Source organism: Agrilus planipennis, unplaced genomic scaffold, assembly GCF_000699045.2.
Source record: "Agrilus planipennis isolate EAB-ADULT unplaced genomic scaffold, Apla_2.0 scaffold16, whole genome shotgun sequence".
NCBI lineage: Eukaryota > Metazoa > Arthropoda > Insecta > Coleoptera > Buprestidae > Agrilus > Agrilus planipennis.
Genome location: NW_020438946.1, coordinates 1,330,173 through 1,354,418, shown reverse-complemented (window position 1 = coordinate 1,354,418; position 24,246 = coordinate 1,330,173). Strand labels below are relative to the sequence as shown.

Sequence of the window (24,246 nt, the reverse complement as noted above, 5' to 3'; positions counted from 1 at the left end):
TGGCGGTAAGAGATTTGCGGACAATGAAGAAGTAATCGAAGCTGTAAATGGTTATTTTGAGGAGCTTGACGAATCAGTCTATAGAGATGGCATTAATAGACTGGAACACCGCTATGAGAAATGTATCAGCCTTGGAGGAGATTATGTTGAGAAATAAAAAAAAAAAATTTTTAAAAACCTTGTTTTTCTTGGTCAGGCCGGAAACTTATCAATCCACCCTCGTATTTACTCTACTGTTGATACATCACTATTCACTGCGCTATTTATTTCACTGCTATCACTGTCAATTTATTTCTCGATGCACGTCTGCAACGGTCAATTTATTTCTACCGCTCTCGGCGATCGTCTCTTCCTTGAAATACTCTTTTGTTTGCTTTCGGGAACCTTCTGGAAACATCCGGATAGTTTATTTTTTCTTTGAACTCTTTAACTGCTTTCCCAGAACGCAGGTACGACACACACATTTACAAATACGGCGCACGCGGCTAGTCGGCGAATCGATAAGCCGTTCACGCACACGTGTGGCCGATCGCACACAAACACATTCGTGCTCGCTACAATATATTTTTTTCTTGGAACAAAACGTTTTTAGTATGTGAAACTACGTCTAGTCTAGTTTAAATTTTAATTATCATCCATCATAAGGTCGTCAGTTATAAGACTGGGCGGACATGCACTTCCACTCTTTCCCATCTTAAGCTGCCATTCTTTCTAATACCTCTCCATTTCTAACCTTCTATTTCCATAGTATTCTCATCATTCGTCTGTAAGACATTTCGAACGCTTCTAACGTTCTCTTTTCCACTATGCCTACTGTCGACTACGTTTTTTGAATTTGAAATTTTCAGTTTGCTTAACTAGAACACTAAATATAGAAAAAAGAAAGTTTACCACTCTTTGTACAAAAGGGATCTACAATAATGTCCTCGGGGTAAGTGTTCTTAATTCAAATTTCACATGGTTGAAATATAGAGATAATCGAACCTGCAATTGTTTTTGCGGATTTTCTCCCCCCCTATGCCGGGCAAATCATTTTCATTTACATATTCGTGTTTCAATCATTTTCTCCATTATAATGTACTTTTCAGCCATTCCCTTCATTTGACTGGACCATATGTGGGACAGTCTTGGTCTTGGTCATCACCATTAAATTTGTAAATTGAGTTCGTCACTCTGCTGCTGCATTAATGCGATTCTTTTAGAAATTCCTCAGTCTTGTGCTTATCCAAATTTTGCAACTAAATTGTAGTAAATGTGTGTTGCAATGAGGAACTGACATTGAAAATAGGCAGGTATGGTGTAATTGTATGAAATTTGCTGCTTTTCATGCGTTCATGCTTGTATGAGACAGAGACCTTCGCGATTTCCTATTATTTCGTTCGAATTTCAAAATAAATCCGAACAGTAAAACTGGTAGATAATATATTTTAATATTGACGTTGGTGTCCTTCGTGAGAACAGCGCAGAATATCGCCAAGAATCGGTCGGAATCGTAAATTAAGACAATTAATTAAAAATTCATGAAACGTAGAAGGTATACCTGCCGCGCTCTTTGCTCCGGTGGCTATTTTCCAGCGCGTTCATGTAGATTCATGAGGCAATCCAATCCTACTGGAATGGCTTACGTGAAACGATGTCAAATACCCTAGCAAGCATTATTTACCAACTACCTACGGACCCCGACAACGATCTTTCCAGTTTTGTATTATTGCTTTTCTCTCTGTTCAAAAAACTCGAATATTTTCATGGCTCTTCACGCTACACATCGTTCTTTTATATAGAGGAATATAACTCTGCTCGTAACTCTAAATCCAGTTCAATTAACATGTTTCCTTTCATAGGAATATGTACGAAATTGTTTAGTTTAACATGTAGATAAATATTGCAATATATGATACAGACTTTACACAAGTCCGAATACTTTTTATATCGGAAGGTTTTAGTGCGAAAAACATTGAAAAAACTAGAAGTAGTTTCATAAAAATTGACACCAAAATAATCTGTCCCTAGAACATACTGTGTCACAGCAAGAAAATCGCGATCTTCATCATCATAAGTTCGTCACTCCTAAGACTGGTTGGACACGCACGTCCACTCTTTCCTATCGTAAGCTAATCTTCGCATTTCCCTAAAGCTACAACATCCAATGTCCTTAACTATTTGTGATCTACTCTAGGTATACCTCTGCTATTTTTAACTAGCCCTTCATACATGAAAAGATAACCAACCTATCTCGCCTATTCCTTACAGTCCTAACAGTATACAGATAAATCTGCTTGTAGATTCAGTCAATCAATCCGAATTAGAATTGTTATCACCAGAAGTCTGACCAAAGTGATCAATTTCCCACAGTATGTTTAGCATTAATCAGTCAAAAAGAAATGTTTGTCTTGTAAGGAATAATTCTAAATCAAATTAGAAATTAATTACTTTCGGATTTGCTGCAAGGTCTTCCTTCATGTCAAATTTCAAAACCAATTCAACAGAAAGTCCCCTGTGGGGCTAAAGGGCTTGATGCTAAGTCAGAGTGAATATGTGATTCTTATTACGATATACGAGGACCTAAAAAGATTACAATTAATCATGAAAAGAAGATTATGTTTTATCTAATATTAGTATGCTTAGATTTGCAGTTGATAACAGTATTAATATCTAGCAAGGAAGAGTTAGCCTTAAATAGAATGAAAGTAGGCGGTGTAGGTTGGTATGACTCATTCTCAAGCATGAAGGGCTAGTTAGAGACATATTAGAGGCAGAAACAGGAATTAAAAGGAGTAGAGATAGGCCTCGATTAGATTACTGTTCACAAATAGTTAAAGATGTGGAATGTTGTAGTGTTAGGAAAATGCAAAGATTAACTCAGGATAGGAAAGAGTGGAGGTGCGTGTCCAACCAGTCGTAAAGCGGACGACCCTTATGATGATGATTATACTAGTGGGTTAAACATTTTTTTTTGCCCGTGTTTATACAATAATGCCGATTTACAGTAATACGTTGCCATCTACTGACATCTGCAGTTAACTAAAGCTTTTTAAGTGTTAGACAAGATTCGACATTATTTAGACTTTTGTTTGTTTGATAATTTATCGAATAATAATGCTTACTTTTATGATTTTAGACGGTTAAATTTCATTATGTACATGTTCTTAGCTCTTATATGTCTAAACTACGTCTTACCAATATTTACGAAACCTTGACAATGAACTTTCCTGTTTCGGTTGTATATAATTTGAATATTTTATATGCGCGTCGCTGAGGCGCCGTTGAAGTACTAACTGATGAGGAACTCAATTTTTTCAATACTTTTCTATAATCTTTAACGTTTCAAAACGTGATATTTTCATGTACATTATTCTTTTTGTATACATATTTCTGTGTTATTTCCTTTGCAAACAAATATTCCTTCCGCTTGGATTATTTATCAATACTGCTGACGATGACAGGTTGTGTATTAGCCGAATTTCCAATTTTATTAAATAAACTTACGCTTTTTTGAACGCGATATTCTACAGTATTGAGTCGTGTTTTGTGCTCGTGCTGAAACGAAAATCCATGTCTTTGTTTCGAATTCATGATGACGGAACAAAAAGTAACATATTGCGAGTGTTCCAATTGAAAGCTTAGCAAAGCAGTTAGTTGGGAGTTTAATTATTAGAAGCGTTAATGGAGCAGAAAGTCTGGATTCTAAATGGAAGTAGTTGACGTGCTTTGGTCAGCGGTCATTTTCGTAGAATGAAACGGCACTGCTTCAGTTGTTTTGTTTATTCTAAAGGAAAGTTACTGGCCATACCCGTTCATTTTCGGTTAAGGAGTGATTATGTTAATGTATTAGTATTTTCTTTCTGAAAATAGCAGACTCTGAAATAAAAAAGAACCTAGGATTCAGTAAGAACTTGTAGGTATGTACTGTTTGTTTCAAGAAGTTGGAGATATGCCCCTTCCCTTTATTAGGATGCGCCGTAGCATAATTCCAAATTCAATCATATTTGTCTGCGGAGCTCATTTCTCCACCGATCATCGAGCGAGAACTAGACAAAAGTGTACAGTACCATTTGCAAAATTATTTAAACCGTCTCGTTAAAATTTAAGAATATGCTTCATTTAAAAGCATATTTAGCCAAAAATAATTACAAGTGAAGTAACTTAACGTTCTATACACCTATAAAACGTTTGCTTTGTTTTCTATTGTTAATTTATATACATTTTTGTTCTAAGAAATTGCTAAACATTTTCGTCTAGTACTGTACAGTTCTAGTCGATCTCCTAAGACCGCTCATCGAAAGCTCTGCTCGTTCAAGCTTGTTCCAACTATTTCTGTCTTGCTCACGCCTAGTGTGTATTCTTTCTATCTTCGCGCAGATTTCTTCAAGGTCACAATTCAAACAAATTGAAATGGGCTGTAAATATTTCATCTGTCAAAGGAATCGAGTTTCGAAGATTTTTCCCTCTTTCTCCGAGTATGTTTTAAGTTTCCCTCCAAAATCAGACCCCAAAAGGTACAATTATAATATTAAATACAAAACGGTAATAACGTTTTCCTTTTACTTGTGCTATACTATAAGTCATTGCCTATTGCCAAATTTTATGATTCTAGGTCGACAGAAATCCTTTAGGTTTTGATTCGCTTGCTTGTGTCAAAATGCGCGACATAAACGGCAGTATCTTTTGATTGCGTTGACTTGGAAGTTTGATTTTTTTCACAGCTTCAAGGGATTGTAGATCTATGTAATTGTAATTAGTTTCAATTTGTTACCCCACGCGTTCCTTATAAATAGGGTTTTTACAGACAATTCTATAAAGTTTCTATTTTTCCTTTTGGGCAACAACAAGTGGCCCAAAATCAGGGGGGAGTAAAAATAGGTGGAAGGGGTGGGGAAACAAATGCTTTTAGGGGTGAAAATGGAAAAGAAAGTAACGTATTACGTATAGCTTAAATTAATCTAACAAAAGTAGGCAATAAAAAAGTGTTTGGAGTCAATTTTGTCTGAATTTCCAGGATTTCCGCTATTATTTGTCTAGAGTAATAACTAGAATATGTTTTATAATTTTTTTCTGTTTAATTTTAAATGCCCATTTCATAAACGTTTTTCAATATAATTCCTAGTAGCATTAATTTGATAAAGGCAATTAAGCGCTAATCTTCGACTTCGACCATTCATTAATTTCGAATCAAGAACGGTATAATCCTTTCAGTAGGAGCGGAAAAGAACGCAGCGGGATAACTTTTAGATTTACGGAAAATAAATTGAAAGATTACTTCAATTTAATTACTATTAACTTTTCTTGAACCGCGTGAAACGTCCGCATCTGATTTATACGCCGAAAGATTTTCCATTCTGGTCTCAGGACAAAATTAACTATCCTGGCGGGACAATCCATCATCGTAGCAGTAATTTTCATTGAACGGTTGAAAGAATGTTCTTCTTCACTCTAATGAATGTTCACAATCATATTTGGAATATTCCTATTAACATATTTGCTACTAATTATAGTATTTCGTAGTACGTGATAGGAAGGCAAATGAACGTTTATCAGTAATTTGCCCTGCAAGACTGTAACCTAGAATTTTATACCATTACTTAGAATTCGGGAGGACACAGGTTCGATTTCAGGTCCGTCTGCTCTAATCCATGTTTTCCTGTGTTTCCTGTGGATTATTTAAGTAGTAATAAGAACTCACAGATAATTTTTTACTTCAGTTCTGTTTTCATTGCGTTACTTAATTATAGTGACCCAGAATTTTCGTTATGATTCCTGCAGACATTATGTTAGGAGTTGTATATAAAACTAGATCGATAAAGTTGTATTTGTTATTTCTAAAATGCACCATAATTTGCCGCTGATTTGTTACTAAATCCAAAAATTCGTTGCTTGATATTAGGGTAACATTTCATCCACTTTGCCGTAACCGGCTGGATTGATAAATTTTTGGATTTGGTAATAAATTAACGACAAATTAGAGTGCATTTTAGAAATGAGCAATATAACATGGACACTGAGGAAAGAAAAAGTTACAAGCGTTCGAAATGTGGTGTTACAGGCGAATGATGAGGATACCGTGGATAGAGAAGGTTAGAAATGAAGAAGTACTAGAAAGAGTAAGAGAACAGAGGACTCTATGGAAGTCAATAAGAAATAGGCGAGATAGGTTGGTAGGACACCTAGTCAGAGACATATTAGAAGTAGAAACAGGAGTTAAGAAGGATAGAGATAGACCTAGATTAGATTACTGTTCACAAATAGTTAAGAATGTAGGTTTAGGAAAATGCGAAGATTAGCCAGAATAGGAATTAGTGGAGGTGCGTTTCCAACCACTCTTAGGACTGACGACCTTATGATGATGATGATGTTAGCTTGTTAAAGTTATATGTCTGGAGTGTGGCGCTCTACGGGTGCGAAACATGATGTGGGATATTCTAGTTTTAGGGAAATGCGAAGATTTACTCAAGTAAGAAAGAGGAGGTGCGAGTCCAACCGCTCTTAGGACTGACGACTTTATGGTGATGATAATGCTATCTTGATATACGTGTAAAATGATTCAAATTCTGGTATCATTCTTGAAAAATTGGCAATTATTGGAAAATACGTATGTTAAATTTCCACATTTGTTGACAGTTAATTATCTAGAAATCCTCTAGTTATAATTATATGTGTCTGGATATACTTACACTGGATAAAGCTGTAAATGGTACTTTCTTATTTGTAAAGGAGGCAATTAATGGGAGAACATCATCAATTGGTATTTACGTACCTAATTACCAATAAAACCAAAAAAAGCTTAGGTGTCTACATGTAGTTGTAGAGTTTGCAGATTTTGCTGGTAAACAGCAATAATTTCCGAATAATTCAAAGCCAACGTTCGCTAGAAGTAACCGAGGACGACATCGGAATCGATGCCAAGTTGGTTATTTAAATTATCACGGTCTGGCGAGGTTGTTCTTCTCATAACGAGATGCAGAACATTCGCGGTCAATTGCTTCTGCGAAATTGAAATCGAATTCTATTTGCACAAGGGTTAATGCATCCATACGTTTTCAATGCGTACAAATACGTGTTTCTGGACGTGTATGAAAAAGTTCTCTTTTCGATCACAATCACAATTGACCGTCGGTCGATAAATTCATTCTGTTTTATTAAAGAGAACAAAAGGTAAAACCTTTTATAAGAAATCTCGAAACTGCCTACATACGTACATATTATTCAATACCGTTTGGAAATGACTGAATATTGATTTGTAGATTTCCAACGATATTTAATTTATAATGCATACAATTGTTTCCCTCAGCAGAATGTTATGATATAAGGCCGGTTGTTCGCGAAGCCTACAACCGATAAAACTGTCTGATGTTTTGAATATATTTGCCATTTTTGATCAATACTTTTCTAAACGATTGACACCAATAATAATCTAAATTCCGAAAGTTGAGGAGTAAGAAGAACGCTGTAGTTGTGTACTAAGAAGACACAAACGTCGATTGCATCCCTATTGACGGCAAATTCAAGTTCCACGTACGAAATGTCAAAAGAGACATGATTAGATTCCATCATATGTGCTTTGAAACGACTTCAATTCCGACATTGTCGTCGTATATATTCGTAATTCTTCCCCTAATACCAATGAAAAAAACTATTCAGGCAACTTAAAGGTGTTATACCTTGTTGATTATTGCTAATTCTAAATAAAACACTTTTCATCCCTTTAAACTACTTGAATAGTCGTGTTCATTGTCGTCGTATGTCCGCTCCATGTCGTCCGTCCGGTTCTGATGTAGGTGTGCGCACCTTTAGCCAAACTGTCGAGTAACAAGAACGTTGTAGTTGTGTACTAAGAAGACACAAACGTCGATTGCATCCCTATTGACGGCAAATTCAAGTTCCACGTACGAAATGTCAAAAGAGACTTGATTAGATTCCATCATATGTGCTTTGAGACGACTTCAATTCCGACATTGTCGTCGTATATATTCGTAATTCCTCCCCCAATACATACGAAAAAAACTATTCAAGCAACTTAAAGGGGTTACACCTTGTTGATTATTGATAAATATAAATAAAACACTTTTCATCCCTTTAAGTTACTTGAATAGTCGTGTTCATTGTCGTCGTAAGTCCGCTCCGTGTCGTCCGTCCGGTTCTGATGTAGGTGGGCGCACCTTTAGTCAAACTGTCGCCTAGCAAGTGACAATGACGCTGTAGTTGTGTACTAAGAAGACATAAGCGTCGATTGCATCCCTTTTGACAGCAAATTCAAGTTCCATGTACGAAATGTCAAAAGAGGCTTATCATGCACTTGCAGTTTTTTATGTCCATCCCATGGTACATCCATTAAGAAAGAAAATAATAAAAGACATATATCCGACGTAGTATCCCATTCGATTTTCGTCGTACTTGTAGCGTCTTGTCGGGGGTTAAAATATTAAAAATTTTATAAATTAAGAAAGCATAAGAGATGTCTTATAAATACAGAAACTTTGTTAGACCGAGTTCTAATGAAAACGTTTTCTTGTAAAAATTATAGCGAACTAAGTACGTGCCTGGGACTTGGTGGTGACTCTGAATTTAACCCTCGTTTTTGACCTGAAACTCGGAAAGAACGGAAAATATTACATCTAGAAACATGGTCATGTACATTCGCGATCAGGAAACCATAGGGGCAAAATCTAGGTGTTAGGTCTTTCTTTATGTACCACTGTCAAGTGTGTGAGCACAAAATAAAGAGAGATACATGATGACTCTTTATTTTCTGTATCTTTCTGTTAAGAAACACATTACCGTTGAGCTTGCCGATCACTCTAATTCTATTATGTCGTTGAATAAATGGTCCAAACGCAATCTGTGTATAGTGTTCATATAAGAAATAATTTAGGATCATCATCATCATCATCATCATTCTCATCATCGTAGGGTCGTCAGTCTTAACACTGGTTGGACACGCACCTCCACTCTTTCCTATTCTGAGCTAATCTTCGCATTTCCGTAACACCAGAACAACCCACATCCTTATCTATTTGCTAACAATAATCTAATCTAGGTCTTAAATCTTGTTTTTGCCTCTAATGTGTGTCTGACTAGCCCTGAGGAGGTGTCCTACCAACCTATGTCGCCTATTTCCTATTGACTTCCTGAATTGAATCCTTTGTTCTCCTATCTTCTTAATACCTCTTCATTTCTAACCTTCTCTATCCACGGTATCCTCATCGTTCGCATGTAACACTACATTTCGAACGCTTCTAACCTTTTCTTTTCCGCCGCCTCCACCGCCTATGTTTCGCACCCGTACAGCACCAAACAAACATCTTTAACAATATTTTTCGATAGTAGAATGCAGATTCGGGCTATAGGGCCGTGGTCTAAGTGAACGATTCCGTCCAGACGTTTCGTCAGCTACTGCGGCTGACATCTTCAGTGGTAGTGCTGCGTTGACAACGTGAACGTAGATTGTATCTCGATGTCTCGCAGCACTACCACTGAAGATGTCAGCCACACTAGCTGACGAAACGTCTGGACGGAATCGTTCACTTAGACCACGGCCCTATAGCCCGAATCTGCATTCTACTATGGATTCCGGCCGTGAAAGCCTTTGTTCTTATATAATATTTTTCGAATTTATAAATTAACCGTTCGCGAGCAAACACTGGTGTTTATTTATTCTTTTTATCATCATTATCCCACTTAAATGCTAAAAAAAAGAGCCGGATCCTACGGGTATCGGAACCAAGCCGGATATCCAGAATATCTTTAGTAATAATTGCTTTATATCATACCGCATATTTTATGTAGTGAAACATAGTTGTAATAATCGATTAGCAGAGTCATTTTCAAGTTTGAACCTCTTGCTTAATTAGATTCGCTTAAGTATACAAGCGACTTTTTAACAAAACAAAAAGCCATTAGCGAACTTGAACGGATGCCTGGCACGTTATTACCTTAGTTAAACGTTCTTTCTTTATCTCAAGACAATATTCTCAGTAGCAATATAACTAACCGAACCCCGTTCCCGTCTCCCACCACCCCTTCTACTCATCCTCGTCTTTTCTTCGCGCATCTGTCGAAGAACTTGACGTAAAAACTTTGTAATTACTCTTATTAGCAGTAGACGTTGTCTGAGGTGAGTAATCCGAGCTCTCCGAACCCTTTTGCTAAATTACTTCCGTTGATCAATCCGTCTCGGTAACGTTCGTCTAATAAAACAGTCTCGGTTTTAATGTGGATATTTGTTTCGCACCTCGTATGTATGCCCAACAAGTTATACTTCATTTACTTTCTGTAGCGATGTGCCCCTTCCAATGTCTTGCCGAAATCGTAGGTAGGGAAAAAAAACTCATTATACTCTCGACTCTTGTTTATTAAACATACTTTTTCATACAGTACCTGCCAAAGTTTTGTTGTGCGAGTCGAAAACAAGCGTTAAAGCCTTTAATATGTCTTCAAATATAAATAAACATCTCGTTGATACTTTCAAGAGTAATTGTTACCAATAACAGCATATTTGAGCAATGCAATTGTAGTGGATAAAATGGTCAATTTTTCCGTGCAGTACTGTACGGATTATACGCTCCTCACCGGTTAAGAGTCTGGTTGAGAGTTGTCTCCTTCCTCTACTGGCCTAGTGCTGTTCTTTTCTAATTTGCGCCGGTCAAACTGAAGGTCACATCGCTACAGAAAGTAAACGAAGTATAACATTAGATAATTCTTAAGAATTCTAAAAGAGCACAAAATGGATTATTTGTCGTAAATTTATCGTGAAAGAAACAAATTAGTATGGTTCAATAAAGTATCAGTGAAAAAATGTATTTTTGTTGCTGAACATTGGCGAAAGAGAATTTTTTGACACGTTAGTTTTTTAAAATAATTATACCCCCTGATGGTGCCCAACTAAGTTAATTACCACTGCCCATAAAAATTCAGTTGAATAAAAAAGCCAGCAAAAAAAATTTCGTAAACAATAATCATTGAATGTTGCTGCCAAAGAACGAAAGGGTGCACCCACCTTTTTTGGAAACCAACCCTGATATACTTCATCAGTAAAATAGGTTTTTTTGACCAAAGCACGCATCTGGAATAAATGCGAGAGTATTGTTTGAAAATAAATAAAAGGCAAGGGAAGAAAAAGTAGGAAAAGGGCGACTATAAAGGTAGGAGACGAAAAATTAGAAGAAGTGGCCGATTTTAGGTATCTAGGAAGTTAGAACTGAAGGAGTAGTAAGGATATAAAGCAGAGGATAGCGCAGGGTCTAGTCGCCTTCTCTTATATGCTCGTGAACGGTTAATTTAGAAATTCGAAAAAAATTTTAAAGGTGTAAGTTGGAGCGCGGCGCTGAATGGGTGCGAAATATGGGCGGTGAGCGCCATAGAATAGAAAAGGTTAGAAGTGTTCGAAATGTGCTGTTACAAGCGAATGATAGGGATACCGTGGATAGCGAAGATTATAAATGAAGGATTGGAGAACATAGGACTCTATGGAAGTCAATAAGAAATAGACGAGATAGGTTGGTAGGACATCTCAGGCATGAAGGTCTAGTTAGAGACATATTAGAGTCAGAAACAAGATTTAAGAGAAGTAGAGGTAGACCTAGATTAGATTACTGTTCGCAAATAGTTAAGAATTTAGGTTGTTCTAGTTTCAAGGAAATGCGAAGATTAGCTCAGGATAGAAAAGAGCGGAGGTACGTGTCGAACCAGTCTTAGGACTGACGACCTTATGATGATGATGATAAACAATCTAAACAGCTTTTACCCAAGTTTCGCACGGTTAAAAATTAATCATATCAACAAGTGTCATGTTCAACAGTTGACAGGTCCAAATAGTAATTTTCGTTTCTCTGATATTCCCTAATGCTGACTAAAGTTCGTAAGGACTCACGTTATCATTAAGAGAATATTTGTCTTCAAGCATCGACCGTTGTTGGGAGTTTCAAACTTTTTCAAATTCCTCAAGGCATGATGTGGTAGGTACTAGTATACGTAAAATAAAGTGCTGTCGGGTCGTAAAAACAGTTTCGGACAATTTATCAAAGTCGTCCGTTGGAGATCTGTTCCATTTGATGTAGGGTTAACGACGGAAGCATATTCCCACGAGCTTTTCGTATACGAAAGTCCAGACAGTTCCCGGTGCATCCAGAGGTTAATTTAAAACCGTCCGTCAATTCAACGTTAAAGCTCCTCGACTGAGCAAATAGTTATCGTGTATCAGAGATTGTTTTCCTTCATTAAAGAACTGAACTCCAACATGTTGGTATTGGGATCCGTCAAATGGGCATACATCTGGTGGCAAAATTTATAACTCGAATGAGGGAAAAATTTACATAGGAACTGTGCACGCAAATTGTAAAATTGTTTATTAAAATAATAAAACACGTTAAAAAAGTAAAAATTTTTTTGATGATGGAGTCGACGAAGTTTTCTTCTAAAGTTAAATCAAATAAAAAGTTAATATGTTCAGTGAAAAGCTGCAATAGCACTTCAGACATAGATCTTCACTCTTCACCTACATTAACTACTTTCCAATAAAAACTAACCGTTTTATATATGTAAAAAATATATTCGGAAAATTAGAGAAAAAAGTAAACTAATAGAAGCTTGGATGAAAGCAGTAGGTATCAAAGAAGTGAATTCCGGAATAAAAATTTGTTCACGTCATTTTAATGCACATGATTATATTTCAGCAAGTATTTACCATCAGCCATAACCTTAATATTTAAAACTAGAATCATACTAAAATTATAAAGTGAGAAATTATTTATTCCTGTGTAATTGATTTAACACAATTCTAATGATACGATATAAGTATTTTGAGGTTAAGAACCTACCTGCTGCAATACAACAAAGTTGCAATAATGTGTTTGCAACGTTCTCTTAAATCGGCTTTGCACGTGCAAGTCATTGATATGATATTGCTTAAATCACCCAGAATCACCTCACCAATTATATAACGTGAATCACTTTTTAAATCCGAAGTTTGTAAAAAGTAGGCAGTAAACTTGACGGAATTTGAAGGCTAGCTTCCGGATTTGTTATTTCCGAATTTTATAATGTGATTGGCATTAAAAACACGCTCACCTTCAACGAAATTTCCTTTCCGAGGCTTTGTGTCAGCCCAATCACATGTTGTGTCAATACTTATCATTTTATCGTAATTTAAAAACTTGGAAATTGCACGGTACACTATAGGAACTACGATAAATTTTCCCTAATCGGCGCCATGTTTTTATGCTCCTCCCATTTGACGGATCCCAATAGGTATAACACGAACTTAAACTGAAACCCAGATTGAAAAAAAAAAGAAGGAATGAAACTAAATGCACGCGGCAGAACGAAAAATAGAACAAACAAACAAAAGGAGAGCATCAGAGGGATTGTAATAATCCAGTTGCTCCAGCTTTGCAAATGTGGTCTTGAAATGTATATTACGTGGAATTAGTTGGCACGGGGTTGCTAGGTACAGCTCGGAGGGATTTGAAAAAGCTGCAGTTTATTTGCGAGAAAAATGCAGGTGCTCTAGATCTGCAGCGAAAACGTATTTTTGCGTCTGAAATACCCGCCGTTTTATCCGGACAGCACCAAGATAACGTCGTTACAGTATAAATCATGGCCTGCTATCGTGTGCAGTGTACATATTTTGCATGTAATGTACGAACCGCATTCAAATATTTACTGTGACATTAAAGTATGACAGAATAATAAAATACAGTGTCTATTTCGGTATGAAACAACAGCTAGGCTTGTGCAAAAAGGTCTACAAGAACACCTAAGAATTAGAAAAAGAGAAAAGTTTACAAATTGCAAGAGTAAATTTCGGCTTTTCACGTTGATTCGGCTTCGTTGGCGTTTATGTCTTGAATAACTGTCAGAGATCATCGATGACCACATTAAACCAATGTTTCTAAGCCTCGGGAACAGTATTTGTTTTCTGGATAGAAGGGACCCTATGTCTTTTTCAGTATCCCTGGCAATATGTACAAAATTTCATGGCAGGTTTTACCCGCGGCTTCGCTAGCGTTGTTGTCCTAAAACCGTGTCATAAATCATCGACGACTACATAAAACTAAATTTTTCTACCTTTCGGGAACAGCACCTTTTTCTAGATAAAAGATACCCTATGTCCTTTTTTGTACTGTGTGTACAAAATTTCATGATGATCAGTTGAGTAGCAAACAAACTCACATTGGAATTTCTAATATTATAGTTCCTATTACTCAAAGCTTTTAATTGTAAAAGTTTAAGTTCATAGCACTCACACACAAGTCCATCAGGGAATTCTCTTTTACCGTAACTTAATGTAAGTCCACACATCGTACCTATCTGTGAACCCATGACAACCAAATATTGACATTGAAACATGTCAAAAGATTGGTGATTTATATTCAAAAAATATAGGAAAAATCCTATTAAACCACAACATCGCTTAATTAGACCTATTAATACCATAATTTCGCTTTAACAACAATAATAAATGTATTCTCTACATCTGTAACAAATAAATTTTATATTTTATAAGATGAGGTTATTGTATTCTTTGTATTTTCATATATGATTGACATGGGAATAATAAAAAGGCGCAACATAAACTCGCGGACTCCGAACTCATATATTCCTACCTCTATGATCTAAATACGTACTCGTACAATTATTGTGAGTAAATATTTAAAAATGCATTAGTGACGGTAAACGTAACCACTTTTCATTTGTATTCTGTATAACCCAATTTTCTCGTTTCAGGGAAAAGCCATTTACATATTTTAATATTCAAATTTCCTTCCTGTGAATGCTGTCACGAATCGCTTTGCAAACGGAACAGAAACATGGATATTATTTAGTCGTGTTTAAAAAAAAACACCTGTCATAAAAAAATAACGGGGGTTTATGAAAATTATTTCATTTTACTGATGTTCTTTTAGGCAGAAATTGCTTACTGCGGTCGGTCATCTCTATAAATGCTTTCCAATAATTTATGCAGACAATTTAATACTTGGCGTTTCAAAAAGGGTTGCAAGAGAAACCATTTATTATAAAACAAATGCAAATCTTTGTATCTTTTGGAAACGCTTAATGGCTGTTTGAAAAGGGTAGTAATAAATTAAACTTAGTGAAAGTTAAGAGAAATTGATATAATACCGAAGCCAATACGTAGTTGGTGCAGTATCATACATTAAGCTGTACAAAAAAATGTAACTTTAACTTTTTTCGATTGGACAAGGGTTTTGATAGTGATAGTAGTTGCCTTGAATCTCGCCTTGTTTTCTACTGACTTCTTAATTCCTCTGAGTGTGATCAATATAATTTATTAAACAAACCCCGTCAATATTTATTAAATAAGTTTTGAGTTAGGTATAGTCGAAAATCCCGTTTTCACAAGAATAATACCCATATCATAGCTTTGATAGCAAGAATATTCCATTATATCAGACAGACAAATTAGTTCGTGCAGTTTTTGTATAAGTACAACAGATTGCTATAACTTTTGTTCAAGTTTTTGATCGATAGAATTTTTTGTTGCCTCTCATCTACTTTAGTATGAACCCTTTTTTCATCGGATACATACACCTTTGGTAACAATTCTTAAATTCCTGGTTAAAATAATTGAACATTACAACGAGATTGTTTACTACAGTAGAATCCGCTTATAATGACATCGAAGGTAAATGACAGATCATACTAAGCAGGCACTTCTGTGCTCACGAACGGTTAATTTAGAAATTCGAAAAAGCGTTGTTAAAGGTGTATGTTTGGAGCACGGCGCTATACGGGTGCGAAACTTCAAATGAATGTGGGCGCGGCGGAAAAGGTTAGAAGCGTTCGAAATGTGGTGTTATAGGCGGATGATGAGGATACCGTGGATAGAGCAGGTTAGAAATGAAGAGGTATTAGAAGGAGTAGGAGAACAGAGGACTCTATGAAAGTTAATAAGAAATAGGCGAGATAGTTTGGTAGGACACCTAGTCAGAGACATACAGGGTTTGTCCGGAAAGTATAAGGACTGAGTCGATTTAAAAAAATTTATTGAGTCAATCGTTACAATTCTTTAAAACTTTCAAAATAGGCTCCTTCTGCGTCGATGCAGCGCTGCCAGCGCGATTTCCAAGCATTGAAGGCGTCACGGAAGGCATTCTCCGGAATAGCCTTGAGCCGCGGTGCATGCTGCTTGGATCCCCTCTGTCGTCTCAAAATGCTTGCCTTTCGTCGGCCTTTTCACCAGTCGCTCATTCGTTAGCTAGGAATGCCCTCTACCGAATCCAGTCGGTGCGCGCACGCTCCGAAGTACAGTCGCGGCGGAAGGAAATCAGTCCTATTACTTTCCGGACAAACCCTGTATTAGAAGTAGAAACAGGAGTTAAGAAGGATAGAGATAGACCTAGATTAGATTACTGTTCACAAATAGTTAAGGACGTGGGATATTCTAGTTTTAAGGAAATGCGAAGATTAGGTTAGGATGCATGTCCAACCAGTCTTAGAACTGACGACCTTATGACGAGTGCTCTGTTACCTCTTACAAGCTCGGTACTTATTTCTGCTACACTTAGTATTGGTTTTACTTGACATTTGTTGAAAATCAAGTCACAAATCGGAACGGATGCGTTCGGTTCGTCACGACTTACAAATAAGTATTGAAAGAATGAATTCGAGATTTAATGATCACATGTAGAATCAATCGTGTGTGAAAATCAATCGACGGCAATAGTTTGAGCATTCAGCTTGATCGGGCCCATAAATTTAAGTGGATCGGAAGAGCGTGTAGTGTATGTATTATATGCTTCTGCACGCGCCGTTGCTGCCGCGTAGTCGCCCGTTTGAACTCATAAAAATCTCGGAATAAAAGCTCGCTTGCAAGAAGAATTTTCCAATAAACGGTTCCCCCGAAAAGGGACGCCTGCTGTTTGGAAGCAAGGGGGATCCGACGAACGGAACAGGAAGAAGCGAATCGTCATCTTGACGGAAACTTGAATTACGTGTAACGGAAATAAGATCGAAAGTGAAAGGCGATATGGGAGACGGGTAACGACAAAAAATTCTCGCCAGGTTTCCTCGCTACAGATTACGTTTTTTGTTTATTTTATTTCAAACGAAACCGATATCTTCAAGTGGAATCAAATTCTGTTGTTGAACAGCAAAATTCCGTTCAATTGATATTCAATTTTGTAACGGATATTTATTAACAAGTAACGATGTTTTCTTATTATTTTTGTAATCAAAAAACCAAGCGTAACCAAAGCTCTGTACAGCACGCACCCCCCGCCAATTTTTTTCCGTCCCTCGGGGGGAGGTAGCGCGTATCACACACACTTTGAGAAACACTGCGGAAAACTAAAACTTTTGAGTATATCATTCCTACTCATTCAATGTTGATGGACGACCAGTCCTTTCGTAGGATATGGCGGAAGGTCCTTTTTAGGAATCGGAAAATGGTTGGGGTAAGAAAGATAAGACAGTTGAAATGAAGACATAAAAGAGTGGACTATTATTACTCCAGCATTTAGCTAAGTGATCCAAGGAAACGACAGAAAAATTTGGACCAGGGTAAACGGACCCAGAATCGAGTCAATGTCTTCCCGAATGATAAGCAGTGGTCTAAACCAGAGCCGGTCAAATTCGACTCTTTTGACTTCCGGGTGCTCCCCAGGTATAGCCGAAGAGCTCCTTATCTCCTAGTGAGATAATTCTTTCCCTTTCTTATTCCTTCAATTTAGTGGGTAAGTCCGAACCTAATAGTATTGCGACCATAGTCCGACACGCTACCCATGAGCTACGAGACCATCATTAGAAAATTTTATAAGTTGCGAGAGGGGCTTCGCTTGCCTACGGGATGAAGGGACTTGCTATGGGACTGAAAGGGAGAAGAAAAAGAAAGCAATATGGGTCATTATTGCTTACTTTCTCGTACTCATTGAAGGGTATGGAATGACACTACCTTCAGGTAGCGGCTCCTACAGAGTCAAAGTTTGCCCAGCTCTGGTCTAAACCTCTAGGGCAGGGGTCAGCAAGTATTCATTCATCAATCTTTTCAAAATTTTTATAGAGATCCAAGAAAAAACGTAAATTGTTTATTTTAATTTGCCTAAAAACACATAAATCATTAAGAATCAGCCACACAATTACTTGTAAAATTTCAAAAAAATTTTGGAGGTTCAGTTTTTGACCTTCCGCAGACTGGACCTAGACCGCGATACGCCAGTTACCAATGTGATAACTGTTTATTTGAATGTGACAGCTATTCAGATACGTCGCATATAAATATGAGAATTAAAAATTCACAACACAGTTATTATAAAATTTCTTAATTCTTAACTCCGAATGATTGTAGGAAAAGATTTTTCTTACTAGGCTTCCGAAACTATCGTTACCATACCAAAGCAAAACCAGGACGAAGACTGTTCCAGTATTTGTATTGGTCTTGGTCCTACATATTCTGTCTCGGTATTAGTCTTAATCTTGTTCGTTCAGTCTTGGTTTTAATCTTGGTCTTGTTCTTTTGGTCTTAGTCTTGCTAGCATAAAGACTTGGTTCTAATCTTACATTTTCGCAAGACCAATTTTGCTCATTACTACCACCATAGCACGCTGTTTACATCCCTCTTGTTTTATCGGTTCTCCAACTACCGCTAGTTCTTGATTCCATTACAGCACTTTAAGTAGAACTATTTCAAATACAGATGCACATGTCTGTACAGTCCATTTCAATTTGTTAGAATTGTGACCTTGAAGAAATCTGCGCGAAGATAGAAAGAATACATACTAGGCGTGAGCAAGACAGAAATAGTTGGAATAAGCAGAGCTCTCGATGGGAGGTCTTAGGAGATCGGCTAGAACTGTACAGTACTCGACGAAAATGTTTAGCAATGTCTTAAAACAAAAATGTATATAAATTAACACTAGAAAACAAAGCAAAAGTTTTATAGGTGTGTAGAACGTTAAGTTAATTCACTTGTTATTATTTTTGGCTAAATATGCTTTTAAATAAAGCATATTCCTAAATTTTAACGATGCAGCTGAAATAACTGTGCAAATGGTACTGTACACTTTTGTCTAGTTCTCGCTCGATGATCGATAGACAAATGAGCTCCGCAGACAAATATGATTGAATTTCGTATTATGATACGGCGAATCCTAATAAAGGGAAGGGGCATATCTCTAACTTCTTGAAACGAACAGTAGTTCTTTTATAATAAATTACAGCAGACATTACGAAACGTTAGATGATCAGCGGTGTATATCGGCATAGAATTGAATAGATAAATTTATTTCGTAATTGTTTACCTACGTAGTCTCCTGGGAATGATTGAACGAAGGAGGATCTCCAGTGATGAGCTAACCAATTGAAATAAGTAGGAGACCTCTCTGGGTGATTGAAGTATGCGAAATGATGTTTATTTTGAATTTAATAATGGTCTCGTTATTGGTATTTCTATTAAAACAACCTCACCGCGCCCCGATGACTGTCGTCTGTATCTGACATTGCCAATTCGAACAGAATAATACGGACGCTAGATGTATTTTAGTATACTACCCTAAAGGAATTGCTTAGAACAGTATTGATTTGGTGCGAACGACATTACATGTATACGATTAAGCATTGAGGTTGTTGGGGAGTTACATACAGGGTGAGAAAAATTAATTAATTGCCCAAGACGAATGAATCTAGGCAATGTTTAACCTATCTAATTGACGTTCATTAAGTAGAAAGAAGAAAGTCAGAAGAATCAAAAGGAAACACATTGGCAATTAAATGTTAATGAAGTTCTCTAATGAGAAATTAAATGCCACGGGAATTTTTACAAAAATTACTCCTCTGCAGAGCAGTAGTTTGTAAGCCAGTGTCTTGTCCAAGTCGCGAAGTTTTATTTACTGAGAAAATAATAAGAACATTTACTGTGTAACCAAAAAAAAACTATTTCCATTACTTATACTTTAAAAAAATGTCCGAGCCACTTAATTTCTCATTAGAGCACTTAATTATCATTTAATGAGCATTTAATTTTTGTGGGTCTATTTTTGATATTGCATTTATTCTTAGGCTAATTGTACTAGACAAATCTGAAAAATTTGATTCACGAAATATATCATATGAAAACTAAAACATTTTCGATAACTATCGATATATCGATAACAATATTAGCAACTGATAACTATCGTTATCTGCTTCGACATATCAATAACTATCGATATATTCGATAATTATAGATAACTATAAGTAACAGATAACTATCGATGCTCGTATTTATCCTGTTAAAATATGGACCTTAATATTTATAGGTGACATTTTGCAATTTTCTATTTCCCATTTAAATCATGTATATAGAAATTTTTCTTTTTTAATTTTGGAATTTTATAACTGTAATTACCGATACATATTCATTGATACTATCACTACTGATACATCAATAATTATCAGTTGCTATTATTGTTAATTATCGATATATATCGATGTTTTTGGCCAATACCAACCAGAAGTACTTATGTGATTTTAACAGTTTTAAAAAATTGTTAAGCGTTGTTGTTTTTTATTGGATTTTGAAAGTTTCAATTTTATTTTATTTCTTTCCATTTCCCTTATAGCTTTAACCTTGACTGATGAATTAATAGAAAATTGTATACGAACACTAGCTTTTTCACCCTGTATATAACTCCGCAGGTTCCTTTAGCAGCAATAACAGGATTGAATTTAGTTGTTTACAGTTTAAATTCAGGACAGCTTTATCCTGAAATCTACCCTTTAATGAGCTTAGTTTGTTTACAAAGAGAAGCTGAAAATGAATGGTAATTACCACGTACAGGTTGTAGGTACAGTCGCCATAATTAATTGTATCAAAATGTTAAAACGTAATCGATGCTATCGTCAAGGGCAATGGTTCCCAAAGGACTTGTCCCTACCTCTTTGGTATGCAATGAGGAACTTAATAATATAAGGCTTTAGTGTTACGGATTTAGTGCTTAGATGGCGTGAAACAAGGGAAATACATGCTTAAAACCGAAAAGTTACAATGTAGTACTTTATCAGTGGTGTGCGACAAGGTTGATAAAAATTGTGATTTTTTTTAATCAAAAATTGATGATTTTTTCAAAAATCACAGATGACTAAACGAATTTTAAACTGTGGGGGATGCACTTTTCCCACTTTTATCCTTTTTCGGATCTGCCTTCATTTTTAAAGTTTTTCCCATTCTCCTTCTTGTTTCAATAATTTCTTTACTACTTTTAGGCTAAAGGACTATTAAGGAAAAGCAAAAAATACACTGTTTAAGGTTGTAACAAGAAAAGATAAGCATACTTAAAATGATACTTTCTATTCTACTCAAAATAATATTCGTATTTTATAATTAATATCTTTTTCGTCCTATTTTTAGAAAAAACAGCCCATAATATAATTCAGGCTAAAAGCAGGTTTATGCAAACATGACACTCACGAAATTTGCATTTTTTTGTCTAAGAAGAAGTACAAGCACTAAGTTTAAGTTCCTAAGCCTTAAGTCCTCTGGGAGAACTCAAGTATTATGTAAAGAGACTTACGACGTGATGGGTTAAATAGATACCTTATTTTGTTTGTATATGAAACATGTAGGTGGAATGGAGATGAATAATCTTAAGAAGAGTCTACTAAAATGTATAACAAATTTATTTCAAACCATATCATCCCTCAAATCAGGGATTGCAATTTACTTAAGACCAGCTACAACTAACCATCTCAAGCCAATCTATTAATGACAGACAGATATACAGAACGCTATTTCCCGTTAGATCAAAGGATATCTTAGTAATTAATGAAGCCAATCACTAGTTATAACGTTCTAGGAGGCAGTATAATTAAGATATGCTCAGTCCGTTAACGTAAATCCGTTCGCTGTCTAATTTCAACGAGTTTTACGATTAGTATAAATGTGTACCTGCATGTGTATGTACGTATAAAAGCCAAGGTTCGAATTCAAGGAACGACAGCGCTGGGGAAAATTAAATTTTCTGCAAGAAATGTTAAAGCAATTACCCCAATCGGGTTGCGCTGTCAATATCAACAGCCCTTCCGCACATTGCTACGTGCCACTTTTTCTATACGTGGCCAAGTGCCAATTGAGTTATTAAGGCTTTTGTAATTGTAACTGAACAAAGGAATACTATTGGGATCCGTCAAATGGGCATACACCGTCTGGTGGCAAAATTTATAACTCGAAGGAGGGAAAAATTTACATAGGAACTGTGCACGGAAATTGTAAAATTGTTTATTAAAATAATAAAACACGTTAAAGAGTAAAATTTTTTTGATGATGGAGTCGACGAAGTTTTCTTCTAAAGTTAAATCAAATAAAAAGTTAATATGTTCAATGAAAATCTGCAATAGCACTTCAGACATAGATCTTCACTCTTCACCTACATTGACTACTTTCCAATAAAAACTAACCGTTTTATATATGTAAAAAATATATTCGGAAAATTAGAGAAAAAAGTAAACTAATAGAAGCTTGGATGAAAGCAGTAGGTATCAAAGAAGTGAATTCCGGAATAAAAATTTGTTCACGTCATTTTAATGCACATGATTATATTTCAGCAAGTATTTACCATCAGCCATAACCTTAATATTTAAAACTAGAATCATACTAAAATTATAAAGTGAGAAATTATTTATTCCTGTGTAATTGATTTAACACAATGCTAATGATACGATATAAGTATTTTGAGGTTAAGAACCTACCTGCTGCAATACAACAAAGTTGCAATAATGTGTTTGCAACGTTCTCTTAAATCGGCTTTACACGTGCAAGTCATTGATATGATATTGCTTAAATCACCCAGAATCACCTCACCAATTATATAACGTGAATCACTTTTTAAATCCGAAGTTTGTAAAGTTAGGCAGTAAACTTGACGGAATTTGAAGGCTAGCTTCCGGATTTGTTATTTCCGAATTGTATAATGTGATTGGCATTAAAAAGACGCTCACCTTCAACGAAATTTCCTTTCCGAGCCTTTGTGTCAGCCCAATCTCATATTGTGTCAATACTTATCATTTTATCGTAATTTAAAAACTTGGAAATTGCACGGTACACTATAGGAACTACGATAAATTTTCCCTAATCGGCGCCATGTTTTTAGGCTCCTCCCATTTGACGGATCCCAATAAAATCGCAAGTTGTTCTTGAACACGTACAACTATTTACTTAATTATTAACAACTATCTTATCATTACATAAATTTTAAAATTGCACATTTCTTACTCCACGTGTAACCAGAAACATTAAGCTCTATTTTAGGGTTCTGCTGTAATTTATTTTAGAATGATATTCCCCCTAAAAACTTCCTAAAATTCAATTCACAAAATAGTTTGAAAAATCTTGCTTTATTAGGTTTAACTTTAGCAGACTATTTCAACGGAATTGTTAGCCCAATAAAAGTAGTCACGGTTGACATTAATCCCTTAGTCTACTAGTGCAATTTTTAACATTTGTTTTTATTGTTTCAGGCGATCCCATGGGGGTTGTATGCGGTCCGAACATGTTCAAATGTCCAGAGGGAAAGTGCATTCCGTCCCTCTGGGTGTGCAATTACCAGGCGGATTGCGAGAAGGGAGAGGATGAATTTCAGGCATGCCGTAAGTAATTCAACCGTTTAATTGTCACTCAGAAATTTATTTCCTACTAAGACTTGAATTTACTTTTGGTATAGGTACCTACTGTTTGTGCATTTCTACATTCTATTACATTAGCGTAATGGTAAAATTACATAACTACAAAGAACACTTTAACTAAACTTTATTGATAGAGTCAATATTTTTTGGTGTTTGTTTTTTTTTTAACGTGAGACTTGGTAACTTATTGGTTGGTTATGCAGATAACAATGAAAACTTAATCTAAAATCAAACAAATAAACGTGCAGCAAATGAACAGTCCAACTTGACCAAAAGGAACAGGTATCAGTTATACTAACTAAATCAGAAAACCGTTATGGAAGGGTCTATCCCTAGCTAAAGTCACTCAATGCAAAGGAGGAAGTCGAGATACCAGTTTTTACCACTAAAAATTTTTTTATAGTTACCACTAAATTCATCGTTTGTATATAGTTTTGTATATATTTTATTGAATAAATAGTGATTATTTTTAATTAGAGACATCACATTCGTAAATTATTGAAGTGACCTCATTTCCCATCAAGTTTACACTTTTAATAATTTACGGAATTTACGTTAATAGATTAACATTTTAGCATTATGAAATTTATAATTTTTTATAAACAAATTAATTGTTGGTCACCTGAAAAGGTTAGAAGC

The 24,246-nt window shown here is 35.8% G+C and overlaps 1 protein-coding gene across 1 annotated transcript in view; it reads left to right on the top strand.

Moving 5' to 3' along the window:
* The window catches only part of LOC108744658 (low-density lipoprotein receptor-related protein 2), a 189,889-nt gene that overhangs the window by 125,018 nt on the left and 40,625 nt on the right, over window positions 1–24,246 (top strand). The window contains exon 2 of the mRNA XM_018480528.1: window positions 23,443–23,571. Within this exon, the coding sequence (XP_018336030.1) occupies window positions 23,443–23,571 (129 nt within the window). The remainder of the gene's footprint in view (window positions 1–23,442; window positions 23,572–24,246) is intronic.